At 52.5% G+C, this 17,839-nt stretch overlaps 7 protein-coding genes across 7 annotated transcripts; 1 reads left to right on the forward strand and 6 right to left on the reverse strand.

The window, feature by feature from the left end:
* Positions 1-53: 53 nt before the first annotated feature.
* On the reverse strand, positions 54-2,613 carry N7525_004128 (uncharacterized protein; the record flags this gene model as incomplete). Its single annotated transcript, XM_002566104.1, has 2 exons — positions 54-1,320; positions 1,373-2,613. The coding sequence occupies 2 exons, from the start codon at positions 2,611-2,613 to the stop codon at positions 54-56; spliced, it is 2,508 nt and encodes an 835-aa protein (XP_002566150.1).
* A 226-nt stretch (positions 2,614-2,839) lies between these two features.
* N7525_004129 (deoxyribodipyrimidine photo-lyase PHR1) lies at positions 2,840-4,643 on the reverse strand (the record flags this gene model as incomplete). Its single annotated transcript, XM_002566103.2, has 2 exons — positions 2,840-3,377; positions 3,436-4,643. The coding sequence occupies 2 exons, from the start codon at positions 4,641-4,643 to the stop codon at positions 2,840-2,842; spliced, it is 1,746 nt and encodes a 581-aa protein (XP_002566149.2).
* Positions 4,644-5,737: 1,094 nt separating this feature from the next.
* Positions 5,738-6,703, forward strand: N7525_004130 (uncharacterized protein; the record flags this gene model as incomplete). Its single annotated transcript, XM_002566102.1, has 1 exon — positions 5,738-6,703. The coding sequence occupies one exon, from the start codon at positions 5,738-5,740 to the stop codon at positions 6,701-6,703; it is 966 nt and encodes a 321-aa protein (XP_002566148.1).
* Positions 6,704-6,916: 213 nt separating this feature from the next.
* Positions 6,917-9,705, reverse strand: N7525_004131 (Kha1p; the record flags this gene model as incomplete). Its single annotated transcript, XM_061212927.1, has 3 exons — positions 6,917-8,383; positions 8,444-9,523; positions 9,571-9,705. The coding sequence occupies 3 exons, from the start codon at positions 9,703-9,705 to the stop codon at positions 6,917-6,919; spliced, it is 2,682 nt and encodes an 893-aa protein (XP_061069948.1).
* Positions 9,706-10,915: 1,210 nt separating this feature from the next.
* N7525_004132 (branched-chain amino acid aminotransferase) lies at positions 10,916-12,086 on the reverse strand (the record flags this gene model as incomplete). Its single annotated transcript, XM_002566099.2, has 2 exons — positions 10,916-11,979; positions 12,026-12,086. The coding sequence occupies 2 exons, from the start codon at positions 12,084-12,086 to the stop codon at positions 10,916-10,918; spliced, it is 1,125 nt and encodes a 374-aa protein (XP_002566145.2).
* A 90-nt stretch (positions 12,087-12,176) lies between these two features.
* Positions 12,177-13,552, reverse strand: N7525_004133 (putative formaldehyde dehydrogenase; the record flags this gene model as incomplete). The annotated part of the gene is made up of 3 exons (XM_061212928.1): positions 12,177-12,395; positions 12,453-13,485; positions 13,533-13,552. 3 exons carry the CDS (start codon positions 13,550-13,552, stop codon positions 12,177-12,179), a joined length of 1,272 nt encoding a protein of 423 aa, XP_061069949.1.
* A 590-nt stretch (positions 13,553-14,142) lies between these two features.
* N7525_004134 (uncharacterized protein) lies at positions 14,143-17,456 on the reverse strand (the record flags this gene model as incomplete). Its single annotated transcript, XM_002566097.2, has 2 exons — positions 14,143-17,137; positions 17,200-17,456. The coding sequence occupies 2 exons, from the start codon at positions 17,454-17,456 to the stop codon at positions 14,143-14,145; spliced, it is 3,252 nt and encodes a 1,083-aa protein (XP_002566143.2).
* Between the last annotated feature and the right edge of the window lie 383 nt (positions 17,457-17,839).

Below are 17,839 nucleotides of genomic sequence, written 5' to 3' on the forward strand. Positions count from 1 at the left end.
CGCAGCGATCGACAGGGACAGAGCAATGCTAGCCGGAGCTGATTGTGGGGTATTTACAGCGCTAAGCCAGTCCCCTTTCTCGTCCAGCGGTAAAGTGCGAGAACCGCTTTTCGGCGGTGCCGAATTTCACTCGGGTTAACCGGACGCCCTCGCGCCTGCGCAACCGCAGAGCGCATGACTTGCCGGAAGCTGCGCTGATACTCCGTATTGAGAGTGACCACGCACGATTCTGTCGCTCGGATCATGGTCTCGCAGGCGTTGAGTATGCCCTCGCCTGCTTCCTTTTGTAGGCGCTCTACAATAAGCAGCAGGAGGAAACTGCCTTGCAGCAGCTGGATGCCGAAGAAGTAAGGCATGAAACTAACGTCCGGGTCGAAGCGGAGGATTTGTTGCACGGAATCGGCGGCTTCCAGTGCGTGTGAGATGGTCGAGGCAAAGGCCGGGGAAGATGTCCAGAAATCCTTGTCTTCGATCAGTGAGACAGGGTCCCACTTTCCGACGAGCAGGATATGGAGGACGTGGGTTAGGTAGGAGGAATACGCAATCACGGTTTGTGTATGCCAAGAATAGGCCTGAGACAATTGCGGGTCAACAGGTTCTGGCTTGTGGGTATAGGCAGTCGTCGATGAGGCCGCTGGGTCTGCGGCTGTCGCCGCAGCGAAGGTTGTGAGACTAGCTTTGTAGACCTCTAGCTGGCGCAGCACTTCCGAGACGTGGACCTCCCACGCTTCTTTTCCTTGAAGCCTGACCCCGAGAGTAGGGTGGTTTCGCGCCTGGTTTAGGTCGATAAGTTCGCCAGTGATCGTCATGAGCGGGAGGAAGAATCCAAGAATAGAGTGGTCATGGCAGATGAAGTTCGGGAAAATCCGACGTTTGTTTTGGTCACCCGACCGGGGACACTGAGGCCCATCTGGACGGGGACTGTTGCTGTGAATGATCCCTGCTTGCCAGGAGCTTTCATCCAGTGGAAGCAACAGGTCCTCACTCTCAGCATCGAGTAGGGCTAGCGGACGATTGTAGCATAAGGCGAGATGGCGGTCCATGATATATAGCAGCCACCAGGTTCTGCGCCGCTCTTCCCGGTGTTCTTCCGTAATAGGACCGTTGTGCAAATCATGGTTCTTGTCACATACGCAATTCAGACTAGGGCGCGAGGGATTCGAATAGTCAAAACCCAGCCCACCTGGGGAACCGGGCCATCCGCCTAGACCGTAGCCGAAGGAGGGACTTGAACCATCGCTCATGCTGTCGATGTTGGGTGTTATTTCCATCTCTTGGTTCAATTTAAGTTCGCGAGCTAATGTAAAGGCCGCATGCCACCTAGGTGGAGTTAGTGGAGTGGACAGGGGATAGGAACAGGGGTACAACGAACCATCTCATACTCGCAGCCTTCTGCTCACTAGAGGAGATAATTGATGCCACATGGATATAAGTAATGACATCGTCTAAAGATCCAGCAGGCCCCACCAGCCCTTTATCATCACCGACTCCTTCAAATGGGTGATGGGCCCCGGCGGAAAAGTCGTGGGCGGTCGGGTTTTCGGCAGGTGATGGATCTTGGTCTTTGAACGAGACATGTATCAAAGGCCGCAGTAAACGAATGATCAACGCGCAAAGAAATTGGCATATCCTTCTCCGCTGTAATGGTGAGATGGATAAAGAGAAGGCCCGATCATCCACAGCAGCTACCCAGAGCATGCTTGCCAGCAAGGCAGGACTAGTGGGCCTGGGGCGGTCGACGCTTAGAAAAGAAGTCTTTCGCAGGACGTAGCAGTGGATGTGATGGCACACGGGATGCATATGGGTTGAGAAAGCACTGGTAAAGTAAAGTTCAAGCAGATCGCACACCAGGCGACGCGGGAGGTTCGATTCGAGAAAAGGCATCAGAGGTTCCAACACAGGGTACTTCAATGGCGATCGGGAGGTCGAAGGCTGCCTTTGTCTTGGAAGATTCGCCCCCGACACAGACGGTATGGGAGGGGCACGCTGAACCGGTCGGAGGCCAGCAAAATCAACCGGATTCCAAATATCCATCAACCGAGGTAGAGGCGCGTCGCTGCCCCCCGTGCCCGCGAGCAGATCATACGAGTCTGGCGACAGATGTGCCGCTGAAAGCCATTCCTCCGTGGCATTTGCAGCAGGGCCTGCCCGCTGCGGCTGAGGAGGATCCGGCACAGACCGAGGGTCGTCGACACTAGGCGCAGACACGGCGCTGATCTCGTTTGTTGCCGGCGATCGCTGCTGGAAGGTTGATGCAGGAGAATTTTGGTCAATCGGCGACAGCACCTGCTGCGACTGCGACTCCCGATTGTGTTCCCCATCGGCCTGCGTCCCCTCGGTGGGGTCCTGGGCTGTCTCATCGCCGGCATTCGCATTTCCATTTTTCTGTTTGGATCTCGCGATACGTCCTCGTTTCCGGCGCTCGCGGGTAAATTGACAGTTTATATCACCTCGCAGGCATCTCGAGCAGGGAAATGCACGGTCGCATCGTACACGGCGAGTGTGGCAAGAGTCGCAGGCAACTCTGTTTCGGCGCCATCGTCGCTTGCCATTTGATAGCTCAACCTCGACCGCGTCGGGGACCGGAGATAGCGGGTCACCCTGGAGCTCCATCTTGGGACGTCATTGAGGTCAAGTGTAAAGAAAAAAAAAAGAGCCTGGAGATGAATGAAGGATGTTGCGGGGAAAAGGCAAGAATGTCTCACCCGCAATTCGGACTTGGCGTGGAATTTCTCCAAATTTTTAATTTTGGACAAGGACTACACGTGGGCATCTCATGTGATCCATATTGGTCATGAAGCGACTAATCATACCTAGGTAGGGTAATTTACATGTTCGTTCATTTTAGTGCCTTCTTGAACCTCTCCAACGCTCGATCTCGACTCTCTGCGTGGTCCACAATGGGCCTGGGGTAGCCATTCTTCTGCGCAATTTCCGCCGCTCCCCTAGCGTAAGGTTCGTGGATGGCTTTTCCAGACACGTCGCGGAGCTCAGGAAGCCAGTGCTGAATATATTCTCCCTCTGGGTCGAATCGCTCACTCTGGCGAAGAGGATTGAAGATGCGGAAATAGGGCTGCGGATCCACGCCAGTACTAGACCCAAATCCCCACCCGCCGTGATTGGATGCAAAGTCACCATCAATCAGGTTCTCCATGAAGTAGCGCTCGCCACGGCGCCAATCGAGCATCAGGTCCTTGGTAAAGAACGATGAGACGACCATGCGCGTGCGGTTGTGCATCCACGCGCAGTGGCGGAGCTGGCGCATTGCTGCATCGACGATGGGGAAACCTGTCTTGCCATCGCACCACGCTTGAAATTGGTCCTTGTCGTACTCCCATTCAATATTGGTATGTTCGGGCTTAAAACATTTGTTCATACTACGGGAGTAATTTGCATTAAAATGGGAACTCCGTTGTGCGGGAGATAAAGACTTACCAGATGAAAGGCCAGTTCACCAGGACATGCTTGTAAAAGTCGCGCCAGCCCAGCTCGCTGATCCAGGTCATGTAACCGGGGTTATATCGATCAATATGGCCTTTGTTGATCCTCTTCGCTGTCGCGACAGCAGTCCTTGCGCTGAGCGCTCCGCATGCAAAGTAAGGACTCAAAACCGAGGTACTTTCACCAGACAACATGCTCCGCGTCTCCTCATACTCTTTCCCTTTCTCCTCAAGGAAGTTGTCCAGCCGCTGGAGAGCTTCATGCTCACCGGCTGGGTAAAGCCCCTCGAAGCGTTTCTGTTCTTCGTCTAGTAAGATGTGGGTATTGGGGGCGGCTGGCACATTGCAATCGAAAAAGTCCTTGAATTGTTGTCGTGCATTCCCAGGATTTGACCCTGGTTCCTCAGAGACCTCGAGGTAATCCGGGTTTTCTTTTAGAAATGCCAGCCAGGAGCGATACCATGGAGTGTAAACGGAATATTGTTTCCCTTGTTGACTAGCCAGCGCGCCGGGGGTGACCACGCAGGTATCATGAGAGGGAGTGAAATTGATATCGTTATCTGCACAGAGTCTTACGAGCTTGGCTTCTCGCCGGAGCTCGTCTACCTCATACTCGATATTTGCATATAGGCTTTTCGCGCCCCACTGTTGACACAACTCCACAATCCGGTTCGGGATCGTCTTCCGTTTGTCCTGTGTTTCCATATACAGGGGGATATCCAATTCCCCTAGGTCTTGTTGCAGTCGCTTGAGGGTGCGCAGAGTGAAGTCCACTCGAGCGGGGCTAGTCGAATGGGCAGTCCAATCCTCGGGAGATACGACGTAAAGACCGATCAACGGGACTTGGTGCTCTTTCGCAAATTGGTAGGCCGCATACAGCGCTCTGCTGTCATGAAGCCGTAGATCGCTCTTGAACCAATGTACCACAGCACTCCCTACGTTGATCGACCGCCGCTTGTCGGCAGTTTCCCTGCAAGCTTTTTGTAGTGTTTCAATTGGGCGTTCCAGCTCGCCATTGGTGTATGCTTGGCAACGCTCATTGCTCATCTCTGGAGGATAGAATTGGCGCAGGACTATGCCAAAATTCTCGGTTTGCTTCGCATTCGGGTGCGGCTGGTGCAAGTCAGGATGGCCCTTTTTACTCCCGTGCAAGCCATTGGGGTGTCCAGCTGGCGGTTCGGTGGCCTTCCTCTTTGGTGGCATAGCTGATGACTTGCAAACGAGCTGGGCTTGCGATTTAGCTTGAAGGAAACAGGTGCACGACCGATCGATAGCAGCAGAAAAAAAGATTCTGCTATTACTGGGAATCATAGGAAAAGCGCTGTTTAAAAAGGAATCCAACGTCATTCGATCTAGAGATCGAGATCGATTTCAGATCAGATCGGGTGACGTCAGAGCCCGATCTGGTCGCGATCTGTCCCTGTCCATGTATTTCCTGCTATTCCATGCCAGAAATGTATTCCTGTTATCCCTGTTATCCCTGTTATCCTTGTTATACCTAGGTATGCTAGCGAAATAAGTTATGTCAGTGACTCCCCGTGTCTTGCCAATAGCCAAGCTCGGCCTACTCCGCACAAAGTATGGCAGATCTACAACATAGCGTTCTCCTATTAACCAATCACGCACCAGATGCAAGCAACCTCGTGTTCTGACATCAACGGGTTTTCACTGTAAAGACGTGCAATTCAACATATCATGGCTTATATTTCACACTTCTCATGCCGATACGTCATATTCCATGTCTTCCTTCATGGATGCCCACCCTATTAAACTACCCGTCCTATCTCTCTGGGATAGTATGTTTCTCAAGCACCAAAGCGTCCAAGCAAGGGGGATCGACAACCCAAAACAGGAGTCAAGCCACGACCCAATATTGAGGAGAATACAACTGTAGTGAAGGAAAACCCTTTTTGACATCTACGGAGTTCTCCGTAGGTTACGAAAAATTCTAAATCTCGCCCGAACTGGGATCCATGGTTCGAGGACTTCCCCATGTCTGTCTCGTCCAGTCATGCTTTCGCCCGTTTTCCCCACAACCCCAAGGAGCTGTCATGGAATCCGAGGTATCAGGTGCGCTGGTACGGTCTTCCAGTCGATTCCCTTCATTTGCCCCCGATGGCCTCTTAAGCTCATCCCCACCACTGGCCAAATGCGCAGCTTGAACAAACTTTATTCAGCTCGTGTATTTCTTTCATCCCTCCCCAGCTTCTCCCGATCTTCAATTCCCCCTATATCTCTATCCCTTATCCATCTACTCCATACCCCAGGGAACAACCAGCAATGTCCCTCCATCGACAATGGCCACCGATAACGCCATCAGCGTTGCAGAGTCCCTCGCCAACTACGGCCCATCCGACCTAACTCGCACAGGTGTTTTCGCCGCCTTCGCGTCGCTAGCCTGGTACAACGCCATCGAGCTCGTCATCCTATGCTTGTTCTCCTTCAGACGCTGGCGCGGCACCTACTTCTGCAGTCTGCTCGTCGCCTCCGGCTGCATCATCCCGTATTGTCTCGGATTCGTCCTTCTCTTCTTCCCGACTGGCGTTACTCCCTGGCTATGCGTGACCCTTGTCGTGCTGGGCTGGTACGGCATGATCACCGGCCAGTCGATGGTGCTGTGGTCGCGGCTGCATCTCGTGCTGCAGAATCGGAAGTTGCTGCGCGGTGTGCTGTGGATGATCTGTATCGATGCTCTGGTCTTCCACATCCCGACTACGGTTGTCTTGTTCGGGACTGTTGCTTATCCGACGGGTCGCTGGGCCCGCGCGTACGATATCATGGAGCGTATACAACTGGTCGGTTTCTGTATACAGGAATTGATTATTTCCAGTATCTACGTCTGGGAAACGGTCAAGCTACTCCGTCTCAGGCCGGAAGGTCGCCCGCAGGGAATTCTTAATCAGTTGTTGATTATTAATATCCTCATCCTTGTGCTGGATATCTCGGTCGTCGTCATCGAATATGTCGGCTACTATGCCGTGCAGGTCTTGTTCAAGCCTGTCGTGTACAGTGTGAAGCTGAAGCTTGAATATGCTATCCTTGGGAAATTGATCGCGGTTGCGCGCGGTGGCACGGACAGCCAGCATATGCACTCGAGCATGCGGGAGATCAACGAGACTGGCTCGTTTCCTTCGGATAGGGATCGGATTTCGAGTTTGGAGTCGCCAATGCGAGATCATCGGCAGTTCAGTCTGCCGTGGCCTTGGGAAGGGAGTTCCAGTCATTCTACATCTACTTCATCTGGTGTTATGCGAAATCCATGATACCCTGTTTTGGTCTGGCGTTTGGGCCTTTGCTTTTGGCCTGATATGGTGTTAATATCCTCGTGTTTGACTTCGCCACATATATGTTGATAATCTCTACATCTTGAGAAAGTAATATAGCTGTTTCAAAAAGGTTCATATGAGCGAGTTATATCTCTCCCGAGTATACTGCAATCAAAATATACATACTTCCAGTCATATTTCAAATCATAATCAACGGTAGTAACTAGCCAAGCCGGTGTCGGTACCAGCCTGCAGCACCAACACACTACCGTAAATCTTACTCTCGGGCAGTACCATCGCAGTACCGACAGCCCCCAGAGTCCGGCGGGTATCATGGCCAATGCCGTCCTCCAGTCCCAGCTCGATCTCAGAAGGGATACTACGACGACCAACGATGACAATGTTGTTTGCCTTGTTGGATGTGTTATTAAGTTCTTCACGCACAGCAACAACAGCCATCTGGACTGTGTCGGTGATGGTTTCGTTCGCAACTGGTTCGTGGAAAACGACGCGCTCTTGAATTTCCTCCGGCACTGAATCTCGAATTGTCTCGAAGAAAGCCATGTCGGACTGAGAGGAAGATACGGGGGGTGCACTCGAGCTGGAAGCAGGTGCTGCAGTGGACACTCCTGGTTTGCTGCCATCACTGCCCAGTCCACCAATTTGGATAACAGTCGCAGTGACCTGGTCATTCTGAGCGAGCTGCATGACCATCCGAAGAGCGAAGCGGTCGTCCTCACCGCCAAAGAATGGAAGAACAATATGGTGGGAGTGACTGCCAGTTCGCTGGCGGGCGAAGGTTGAGCCCTGGAGGCTCATACCGCTGGCGGTGCGTGAAATCACAGGTCGCTTTGATGAGGTTGACACTGGGCTGTATTCGATCAGGATACCGACATGGCCTGCGACCCGCTCGAGGATATCAGAAACAAAGTTTGTGTAGGCGCCGTTAGAGAACCTATTTGCGTCGTCGATCTCTAGCCCGTTATGGTGGTCGGCCAGTGTTCCGGTCTCGCTCCAGGGGAGCAGGAGCATGTCTGCGGTGTCATGCTGTGCCATGCCGATGACAGTGTCTGCGTAAGAGTGCTCAGGGACAACGGACACGCCTGCCATGAGCGAGAGATCATGCCAGTCTCCGAATGCGCGGAAGGTGTTCACCACCGGATCCCACAGCGCATGCTCGCCCGCAGCAGCAACCTTCATGACACTGGAATCACGGTCTGTCAATTCCATTAACCTAACACCGTGAACCTTAAGTGGGGTATTGTCTTCGTCCTCTTCTGGGGTAATATGATCTTCAACAGTTTCCTCGGTCTGCTTTGGCATCTTCGCAGGGTGAATGCGTGATGACACGGGTGCGCGTCGCTTTGAGCTGAGGAGGGCTGCTACAGTACAGACTCCGGAAAGGCCATCGAGGCGAAGGTAGACGAGGAGTTTGCGGACTGGGACGGTCTTCAACTGATCTTTAGCAATGGCGACACTGTCATTGCGGTCATCGCGTTGGACAGGGTTGCCTTCCCAGTCAATTTCCCCACGTCTCCATCGCTCGACCTTAACCTGGTACCATGTGGGATACAGCAGGGTAGTTAATGGAGTGGTCAGGAATGTGGTGACTAAGGCCATCACGACAAAAATTGTAAATGTGCGAGTGCTCAAAATCTTAGCTTGGAGGCCAATGTTCTGTGGTGATTGAATCAGCTACATCCTCAATCGGGGACCTTCCTGCAGGGTTAGACGTACCAAAACAATTAATTCAACCAAACCTTTGCAACTCATCAACACACCAATTGAAAAGCTTTCACGCCATAGAAGACCACAAAGCCGCGATGCAACAGCACCTCCGGCGACTTTCGCAATGAACGCGATCGCAATTACGCCAATCACATAACCCCAGACGATTCCGGAGTCAAGGAGGCCCAGATTAGTGCTCAGACCAGACAGTGTGAAATAAAGCGGCAGGAAAATGACAGCGACCAAATCCTCAATTTTCTCAGTAAGCTTGATGGCAAAGCCGCCTTCGTGCGGACAGATCAAGCCGATAACGAAGCCTCCAAAAATGGCATGAACACCAATGATCTGGGTGAAGAAGGCCGACGCCAGAGCGATAAGCAATGTCAGGGCGACCACGGACTGGCTGGGTCCTTTTTGCAGACTGCCAGTTTTCTCGAGGAAGCGAAGGAACAGCGGGCGGAAAGCGAAAGTCAAGAATAACATGTAGGCAACGCAAACTAGCAGCACGTACAGAGCCGTGATGCCAGTACCCGCGTTGACAAGAGCGACGCACAGTGCAAGCAGGATCCAGCCCACTACATCATTGCCAACGCCTGCGGACAGCACGATAACACCGACTCGGGTCGGAAGCAGCTTCAGCTCAGTGAGGATACGACACAGCACGGGGAAGGCCGTGATGGCCATGGCAATACCGATGAAGAGCAGATAGGTACCGAAGGCAATGGGCTTGGTACTAGGGTCATCGTGGAATTCATGATAGAGGCCATAGGAGATAGCGCAACCCAAGCCGAACGGCAAGATCATGCCCGCAGCGGAGACGCTCAAAGCGACCCGCCAGTTACTGACGAGGAAGCGGAGGTCTGTCTCGACACCGACCAAGAAGAGGAAGAGAATCAGGCCTAGGTTGGCGACTACATTGAGGCTGGGAATGCTGGCGGCCGGGAAAATAGCGTCGGTAAATCCGGGGATACGGCCCATCACCGACGGGCCCAGAACTATTCCCCCGATAACCTCTGCAATCACTCGGGGCTGACGAAGCTTCGAGAGGGGCCAGTGGATCAGGCGACATAGCACGATAATTATTACGGCCTGCTTGTCAGCCAAATGATTGTTTCCCGCGATGGCGACATAGTTACCTGGATAATAAACAACACAAGTGGATTCTTGGAGTCATAATGGGTTGGGTTGCCGCCTTCTAGGATGCCACCCTGCGGACTGACTACATTAGTGCTACTGGCCATAGCAGTAGTGGTCGCGTTGGCGGTCGCCATGCTGTGCAGTACCCAGCTTAGGCAGATGGAACAGGCAAAGGTGATTTTGCAAGTCAAGATGTTGGAGACTGAGATAACCGGAAATGAAAGTGGGAGTCAGCTTGAGCTAATACGAGGGCCAATAAGATTTAAAGTACCATGGGTCCTTCCAACGGCTTGGGCTCGCTAATCTCAAAATGGGAAGGTCAAAAGTTAAACAATTAAATTAAATTAAATCGAAAGTCATTCCTTTGCCTTCTCTTAGGGACGGAAACAAAGATATATCACAACATCACCGCATCCGGCCTGGGGAATAAGTCCCTACATTCCTCTTTCACTATATTCACTACTTACCACAATAATACTGGAATCTTAATAAAGTATTATAATCTCCGCTCTTGTGCAAAGTTCCCACGTGGTGATGACAGCTCGGGCCTTTCTGGGGCAGATGATCTACCCCAGATTATCTGCCCCAGCTACAACCCCACAGTGTACCAACAAATCACAACCACAGTCGCTTTAGAGGGGGTTCTCTATGGACACGCCTTGGTATTGTGACATCTAATTCTACATGAATTTTTTTCATGCCACCAGGCCAGGTGGTGTTATGCAGCGGCTGGGAAATCTGACATATTCGGGCGTTAGCTACTTCGCCGGATAAATTTTTGACTTTTTGTTAGCGCTCTTGTGGGAAGTATATCTGTTTTTCTTCCTCCATTTGAGAGGTTGGGCTGCCGGGTCTGGGACGCTTTACTCCCTCAAAGCGCACGGCAGGCTAACGCCATGAATAGCCTAGTTGGTGGCTTGAGCGGGCGTGCATGAGACCTGTGAAGCGAATAAATCGCTCATTGAACAGCTTTCCATGTCAACATCAACCGCACAGGTATGTGGGTAAACCTCATACTTCGATTCCTTAGGCCCAACGCTATATTTACCTTAGCCTTAAGAGCTCCGCACCCTGAAGAGGTAATACAGCGTAATAGCAGCGAAGATATTAAAGATGAAATAGCACCAGAAGTAAATTTACCGGCTATATCTTTTTAAGTTTCTTACTCAAGTACCTTTTTGGTGTCTTTTTTGATCCAATATACCTAGCTACACCGAAACAGTCAAGAGGACATATCTGGCTTGAGGTGGAAACCCATCCACAGGTACTTATATTTGTTTATTTTAGCAAACAAAACCGAGATCTGGGGCATCCCTTTGGATAACTCATCCCAGCAATTCCTGTTTATGGGACATTGGCACCACTGAGCTCAATCTCTTCTTGCTCTTGCTGTGTCCATCCCTTCGGTGGTGCCTGCACCTCATAGTTCCAATCAAAGGTATCCTCGACAGTCCCAGATTGTATGCCACGAAGAGTTTGCAGCAACTTAACGCAAACATCACCACCCTCCTTCTGAGCCCCGCAACGGTACTCAAACTTATCACCACGGGACCGCATCGTAATACTACCCACAGGCACCAACGCCGCCGCCGTACCAGCAGCAATAACCTCATCAAACTCGCCCAGCTCCTCATATGCAACCCGCCTCTTCTCCACCCGGTACCCCAGCGTGCGGGCAATTTCCAGCACCGACGCCGCCGTAACCGAGTCAATTGCATTCCGGCTATCCGGCTGAACCACGGTGACCTGATCACCATCCCGCTTTACTCCAATGAAAGCAGAAGTCGAGAACTCATCGACTTCACTGCGAGTCGCACTATCCAAATGAAGGGTAATCCCAAACCCTTCCCGCCGCGCCCGGTCACTGTGTCGCAGCACAGGCGCATAATTTCCACCAACCTTGGCAGCACCGGTTCCATGCGGCGCACAGCGATCGAAGTCCTCCAAGATTAGCGCTTCAACCGCGCTAGCTCCGTGGTACACGCCAGTCGGCATAGCAAATACAGCCAGCGTGTACCCGTCCGGCGGACTTAGTCCCAGCTGCGCCGAGGAGCCGAAGAGTATGGGTCGGACATACATTGCAGCACCGGAGTCGTGGGGTGGTACGTACTCGGCGTTTGCGCCAACTGCCAACCGCACGCACTCTATGAAAAGGTCCTCCGGAACGGGAGGCATCGAGACTACTTCGGCGGAGTACTGCATGCGCTTGGCGTTGCGGTCGGGCCGGAAGATGGTTATCTTGTCATTGGATGGGTGACGGAAGGCTTTAAGGCCTTCGTAGACTTGCTGGCCATAATTCAGACCCGGCGCCATCCCGTGCACTGGTAGGAAGGGTGAGGCGACGAATTGCGGTGCTGACCATTTGTTCTCACCACTGTGGGAGAAGTGGATTTCGACATGGCCATTGCCTGCTATGAATGAGAATCTACTGATTACTAAAGGGCAATTGCTTACCATCCCGGACTTTAAAGCCCAGGTTATTCCAATCGAGAGCAATGGGTGGTGGGGGGAACATGATGAAGTGTGGATTTATCAATGCGGGGAGCCAACGCGGATTTTATATCTGTGCTTCTATAAGGTTTTGGCTGACTATGCTGACTCAAAGTCAGACTCCAACCTCCGTGACTGGCAAGTCGCTATAGCCCTGCATCTGTTGACTGCGTCCATAAGCTGTCACTAAACACACTTTCAGTTTCCCTGGGACCTCATGCAGCGAAAACTTCTTGTACATCTCCGCGATGTTCTCGAATTCGTCCACGTAAGTGAACATCCATGACGTATCGATTTTACCTTGCACCGCCAGATCCATTAAAAATGGAAAATACTGCATCTGGTAAGCTATCAATTCCAAAAAAGGAAAAACAAAAAGAACCCGACCTACCCTTTGGGGCCACGTTTGACCCCCGCGGACTGTCAGCGCTTTCTGCATCAACGGCCCAATCGGGAAATCACGCGTCGTGAAGAAGAAATCCCCAACCAATGCCACATTCCCACCCTTACGGGTTGCCTTGATGATCGCCGCCAATGTGTCACTACTATCCTTCTCAAGTCCAATCGCCTGCATAGCCGGATACTCCTGTTTCCCCACGCAACGGTACCCGCTAGCCTCAATGGACCGATCAAGGCCATGGTCCTGAACCGACAGAATATACTCAGCCACATCGGGATGACTATCCACATCAACAGGAGTCATGCCAAAGTCCTCCGCAATCCGCAGTCGCTGAGGATCCTTATCGATGGCAAAGACCTTCTTGGCCCCACGCATCTTCGCAAGTCGCTGCGTGGCGAGACCAATAGGCCCACAACCCCAAACACCCAACACATCCCCCTCCTGCACCTCAGCCAACTCCAGCGCATGCCAAGCGGTAGTCACAACATTCGCCAAACCCAGTAATTTCCTCGCATCGATATACTCCGGCGCCTTGACACAAGATAAGTCCGCATGCGGTACGCGACAGTATTCCGCCTGGTTACCTGGATACCCGCCGCAGAGCCGGCTGTAGCCCAGCTTCCCGCCGAGTCGGTGGCCATACGCGGCTTCCATCTCCTTGGATGGGTTCGTGTTGTCGCAGAGCGAATACTGCTGTCGTTGGCAATACTGGCAGGTACCGCATGAGATGACGGGTAGGATGATGACCCGGTCGCCTACTTTGAGGGATTTGACATCCGGGCCGACTTCTTCTATCATGCCGATGGCTTCTTGGCCGAGAATGTCGCCTTTTTCCATTGCGTCTTTGAGTTGGCCCTCGTATAGGTGGATGTCGGAGCCGGAGATCGTGCAGTGGGTTATTTGGACGATGACGTCGCCCGGGTCTGTGATCTGAGGCTTGGGTACGACTCCTACTTCGACATTGCGTGTACCCATCCACTGCGCTGCCTTCATCATTTTGCTTGGGTGCGGCGTGTATGCCGTGCTACGGTGCATTAGATGAGGCTGGCTCTGTGCCGTGGCGATACTTACCTGGGCATTGTGGCCGTCATGGTTGGGAGTAGTGGTCGATCACCAACGCAAAATAACAGTTCGAATGGGTCTCAAGGGGGTTGATCGACCGACAGTTAATGCTGTCAACGTATAGCCGTCCAATTGTGGAAGATTGGGCCATGCCAAGTTTGGAGCAATGGCAAATTAACATCAAGATGATGCCAGATAGAATCATCCCGTATCCGAGTGGCCAAAAGTTATATAATTTCCATTAATGCCCCTTGAGTTTGTCCTATGGGTTTCCAGAACACATGGCCGAGCCGGAAATTAAGGCCGGTTACTATCGCCCAAAGACCCAACCCAACGGCTCAGGTAGTAGGTCAACATATACACCCGTGGACTTTACCTTGTATAGAAATACAAATATAATGTTCAGCATTCCAATTCCGGAGTTAGGTGTCTTTGATACCAACTGGGTTCATCCACGTTTGAAATGAAAATTGCATTTCTGGTTCAGCATTGGTCCAATGTCATACATACACTGGTAAAAACACTGTACAGGGCTATTTCGATGTTGACAGGGCTAACAAAGCAAGACATTGTATGCATGCAAATAAAAAAGGATATCTTAAAAAGCAAAACGTGCATCTTAGTTGGGCCGGGGCTTGGGGAGTTTGACTGACTGGCCGTCAGGCATAATGTCGCCCGCCTCACTGTCACTCTCGCTATCTTCGTCACTGCTGGAGTCGGACGCAGACTCGGATTCGCCGGAGCTGGGCACTTCGTACACATCACTGCGGGGTGCCGGGGCAGACTTACGCTCAGGTCGCAGCTTAGCAGCCATTTCCTGCTTTTGGCTGCTCAGCATGTCCTTGAGGGTCATATTTGGCTTTTTTGCGACAGGTTGCCGAGGTGTGGACTTTTGCGCTTCCAGCCTCTGTTCATAGGCTTTTAGGTCCTCACGCAAGATGTCAAGCCGGGCGCGGTGCTTCTTCCGCTTGGCCATTTCGAGCTTGGAATTGGCCAACTTCTGTAAGAGATTATGCATCTCAGTTAAAACGAGACTAAGCTGGGGGTTGTTATGGGTTTCCCGAAGCTTGCGCTCGATCTCTGTCCTCTCCGCGCTTTCCTTCCCCTTTTGTACTTTCTCGTCCATAGCTTGCCAAGATGTGGGCGTTTGCGCTTCCAGCCCCTGTTCACAGGCTTTCAGGTGCTCACGCAAGATCTCAAGCCGGGCGCGGTACTGCTTTCGCTTGGCCGTTTCGAGCCTGGAGTTGGCCAACCTCTGCAAGAGAGTATGCATCTCAGTTAAAACAAGGCCAAGCTGGGGGTTGTCATGGGTTTCCCGAAGCTTGCGCTCGATCTCTGTCCTCTCCGCGCTTTCCTTTTCCTTTTGTACTTTCTCGTCCGTCTTAGCCTGCCCTTTCCCCTTCTTTTCGGTCTCAATTTGCTGAGTCAACTGGTCGATATCAAAGCCGGGCGGGTAGATCATATCACTACTGGATGGTGGTGCCTGGGTACGTTGGGAAGTAGATTTGGGTGTTTGGGTATTGACCTGGGTCTTAGGCGTGGCTTTCCTAGAAGTGGAGGTTGAGGGTGTTCCTGGGGTAGGTTTGACAGCGGACTTGTTCTTCGGCGTGGCCTTTTGTGAGGTTGCGCTCGAAGGTGTCCCCTGGGTAGCGTTGGTGGTAGGGGCAGGTTTGGCAATCGCAGTATTGCGCGGAGTAGAGCGTGGGGCGGCATCCAAGCTAGAAGCAAGGCTCTCTCCCTCGGCGAAAGAGACGGATCGCCTCTCCGTTGCTGGAGAATCCTTGCCACGGATGGCGGAGTGCAGCTTTTTCGTTCTGTCAATCACAGGAGTCTGTTTATTAACAGAAGTAAAAGAATTGGTAACAGGCACGTTGCTACTTGGGGAAAGTGACTCGCCAAAAGAATTCTGGGTGGATGTTGCGTCAGATTCTTGCGACAGATCCAACCTGACAGGCTGCTTGCTAGGAGGGCTCTGTGTAATGCCCAGCCCAATTCCAAATGGATGAGGCTTAGGAGGCGCTTCGTTCTCCTCCCGGACGCTGGCTTGTCGAGCTGGGCTCGAGAAAGAAGGCGCACGGGCCCGTCTGTGTAGTGGGCTCGTTTGGGCAGCTGGCGACTTCAACATCGACTGACGAGCCTGCTCGGAGGGCAGAACAACCGCAGGCACAGACCGAGGAGGGGTCGATGGGCGAGTCGAGGGATGGGCCTGCCCTTGGCGAGCTTCTTTGACCGATATGGACTCTTCGGGGGCCTGCTTCCGCTTGCGAGATCGAGCCTCAAGAGTTGTACCGTCGGTTTTCGAGATCGAGAGATCCGACTGATCCGAGGTCTTCGAGCTCCTAGTTACCACAGGCTCTTCCATCTGAACATCGCTGTCTGGGTCAATCAAATCCTCAGTAATCGGAACAGAGTGATCAACGCGAGGAGTGATGGGCTCATCCTTGGGACCATTTTCTTCGCTGGCGTCGGACTCGGAATCAGATTCAGAGTCGCCAGAGTCGTCAGAGTCGTCAGAGTCGTCAGAGTCGTCAGAACCAGCCTGATCTTCTGCTTCTCTTTTGTCCTGCTCGGCGTTCTTGTTCTCCGCTTCAACCTTATCATCCTCAATATCGCTCTCCCCTTCACTCTCCTCTTCGCTGGACCCGTCACTGGAGACCCCGGTAACCGGTTCCGCTTGCTCTTTCTGCGGAGGCTTGGATACACTCTTAGCCACTGCCGCCAGATGTCCTTGTCCGTTGACTCCGTTAGCCATGCCAGGCTTGAATGGTAGTTTCACGATACGCCGCGGAGCAGACTCTGCTTCAATGTGACTTGAGCTAGCAGTAGCCTCCTCAGTGGACTGCGTCTGTTGGTGGGCATTGGGCGCAGACGGAATAGGTGGGGATTCAGCATCGTCAGGCATTTGGGTAATTGTCCGCTTAGCTGTACTCCTCGCAATGGGTCGCTTTGCGAGATTTGGCGACTTAGGCTGCGGTTCCGGTGACCCAGCAGCTGCAGATGTAGGTGTGGGTTGAGATCTGGCACTGGACGCTCGTCGCTCGGCTGGTGATGGAGACTCTCCGAGCTCCTCGCTCTCGCGCCTGGGAGGCGGCGTGCCAGCAATTGTAGGGCCCATTGACTTCGCTGGTGGGGAAGTGATAACGGGATTAGGAATTTCAACAGAAGAAAGAGGTAAATCACGATGGCGGTGCTCAACTGGTGACCGAGCTGAGGCATGAGAGTCATTATTGGTACGCCGAGGCGATGCAGGCGAAAGTCCCCATTGGATGTGAGATTGAGACAGAGATCGAGAGTGAGTACGCGGCGATTCGACACTACCGTCCTCATCTTCTTCCTGGATAGCAGGGAACTGTGCCTCCATCGCCTCCTTTTTATCCTTCATGGCACGCTTGCGCTCGTAGGCAACAATAGCAGCATCCCAATCCTGGTCGACAGAAGGGAATCGCTCCGGGGCAGCCGTGGTAGGCCTTTGAATAACGCGAACGGAGCCACGCTGGTCAAGGCCATCGGTGCGAGCTTTTCCATAGTCAACCCAGACATCAGCAACGGTCAGGTCGGGATAAAGATCGAGATCCTCCTTCGTATCATCGAGGATTTTCTTAATCGCAAGGGGTCTATCAACCAACGAAGTTAGCAATTGGAGTTCGACAGATCGGATACGTATATGAACACTTACTCCAGCTCTGGGTGCAGCTTGGCCCAATGTTCCTGGATCATGCCCGCCAGTCCGCCAAGCGAAACCTCTTCGGGGTGTTCCAGAACAAGCAAGAAAACACCAGGTTTCTTCAATGTCGTTGAGACTGCAGATCCTTGGCTGGAGTCATCGTTGGTAGTCTTTCGCGTGCCGAGTAAGGTCCGGCCCCAGCTGGAGCTCGAGCTCGAGCTCAGCTGCTCCCGCGGGAACACTTTAATTGAAAGTCGGAGAAATACCATTGCGTCAGATAATGCAGTAGGCAGTAGATATACATGCAGGTGATGGTATTAATTGGAGCGATGGCGCGTGGGGGAAGGAAGTTGAGGCGACGGTAGTCGCTAGTAAAAACCGGTAGAGCTGGAGGGGAGGGGTAACTAATGGTAGGGAGCAAGATTTAAGAGAAACGGTTTCATCAAACACACATGACCTCTCAAAGAGACAAGGTGCCAAACACCAAGTGGAATGGTGCAGGGTGAGTGGGTGGGAAGAAAAAAAAAAGACGTGGAGGGAAATCAGAACGCGGAACTGGCGCGAAGTAGTCACGTCCGCGATCCACTTACTGATCTGCCACATCTACAGGCCAATTTAAGTGAGAACAACCTTAGAAGAAAAGAGTCATTCA

The sequence above is a fragment of the Penicillium rubens genome, assembly GCF_028828025.1.
Source record: "Penicillium rubens strain IBT 27055 chromosome Unknown utg000002l_segment0_segment0, whole genome shotgun sequence".
NCBI lineage: Eukaryota > Fungi > Ascomycota > Eurotiomycetes > Eurotiales > Aspergillaceae > Penicillium > Penicillium rubens.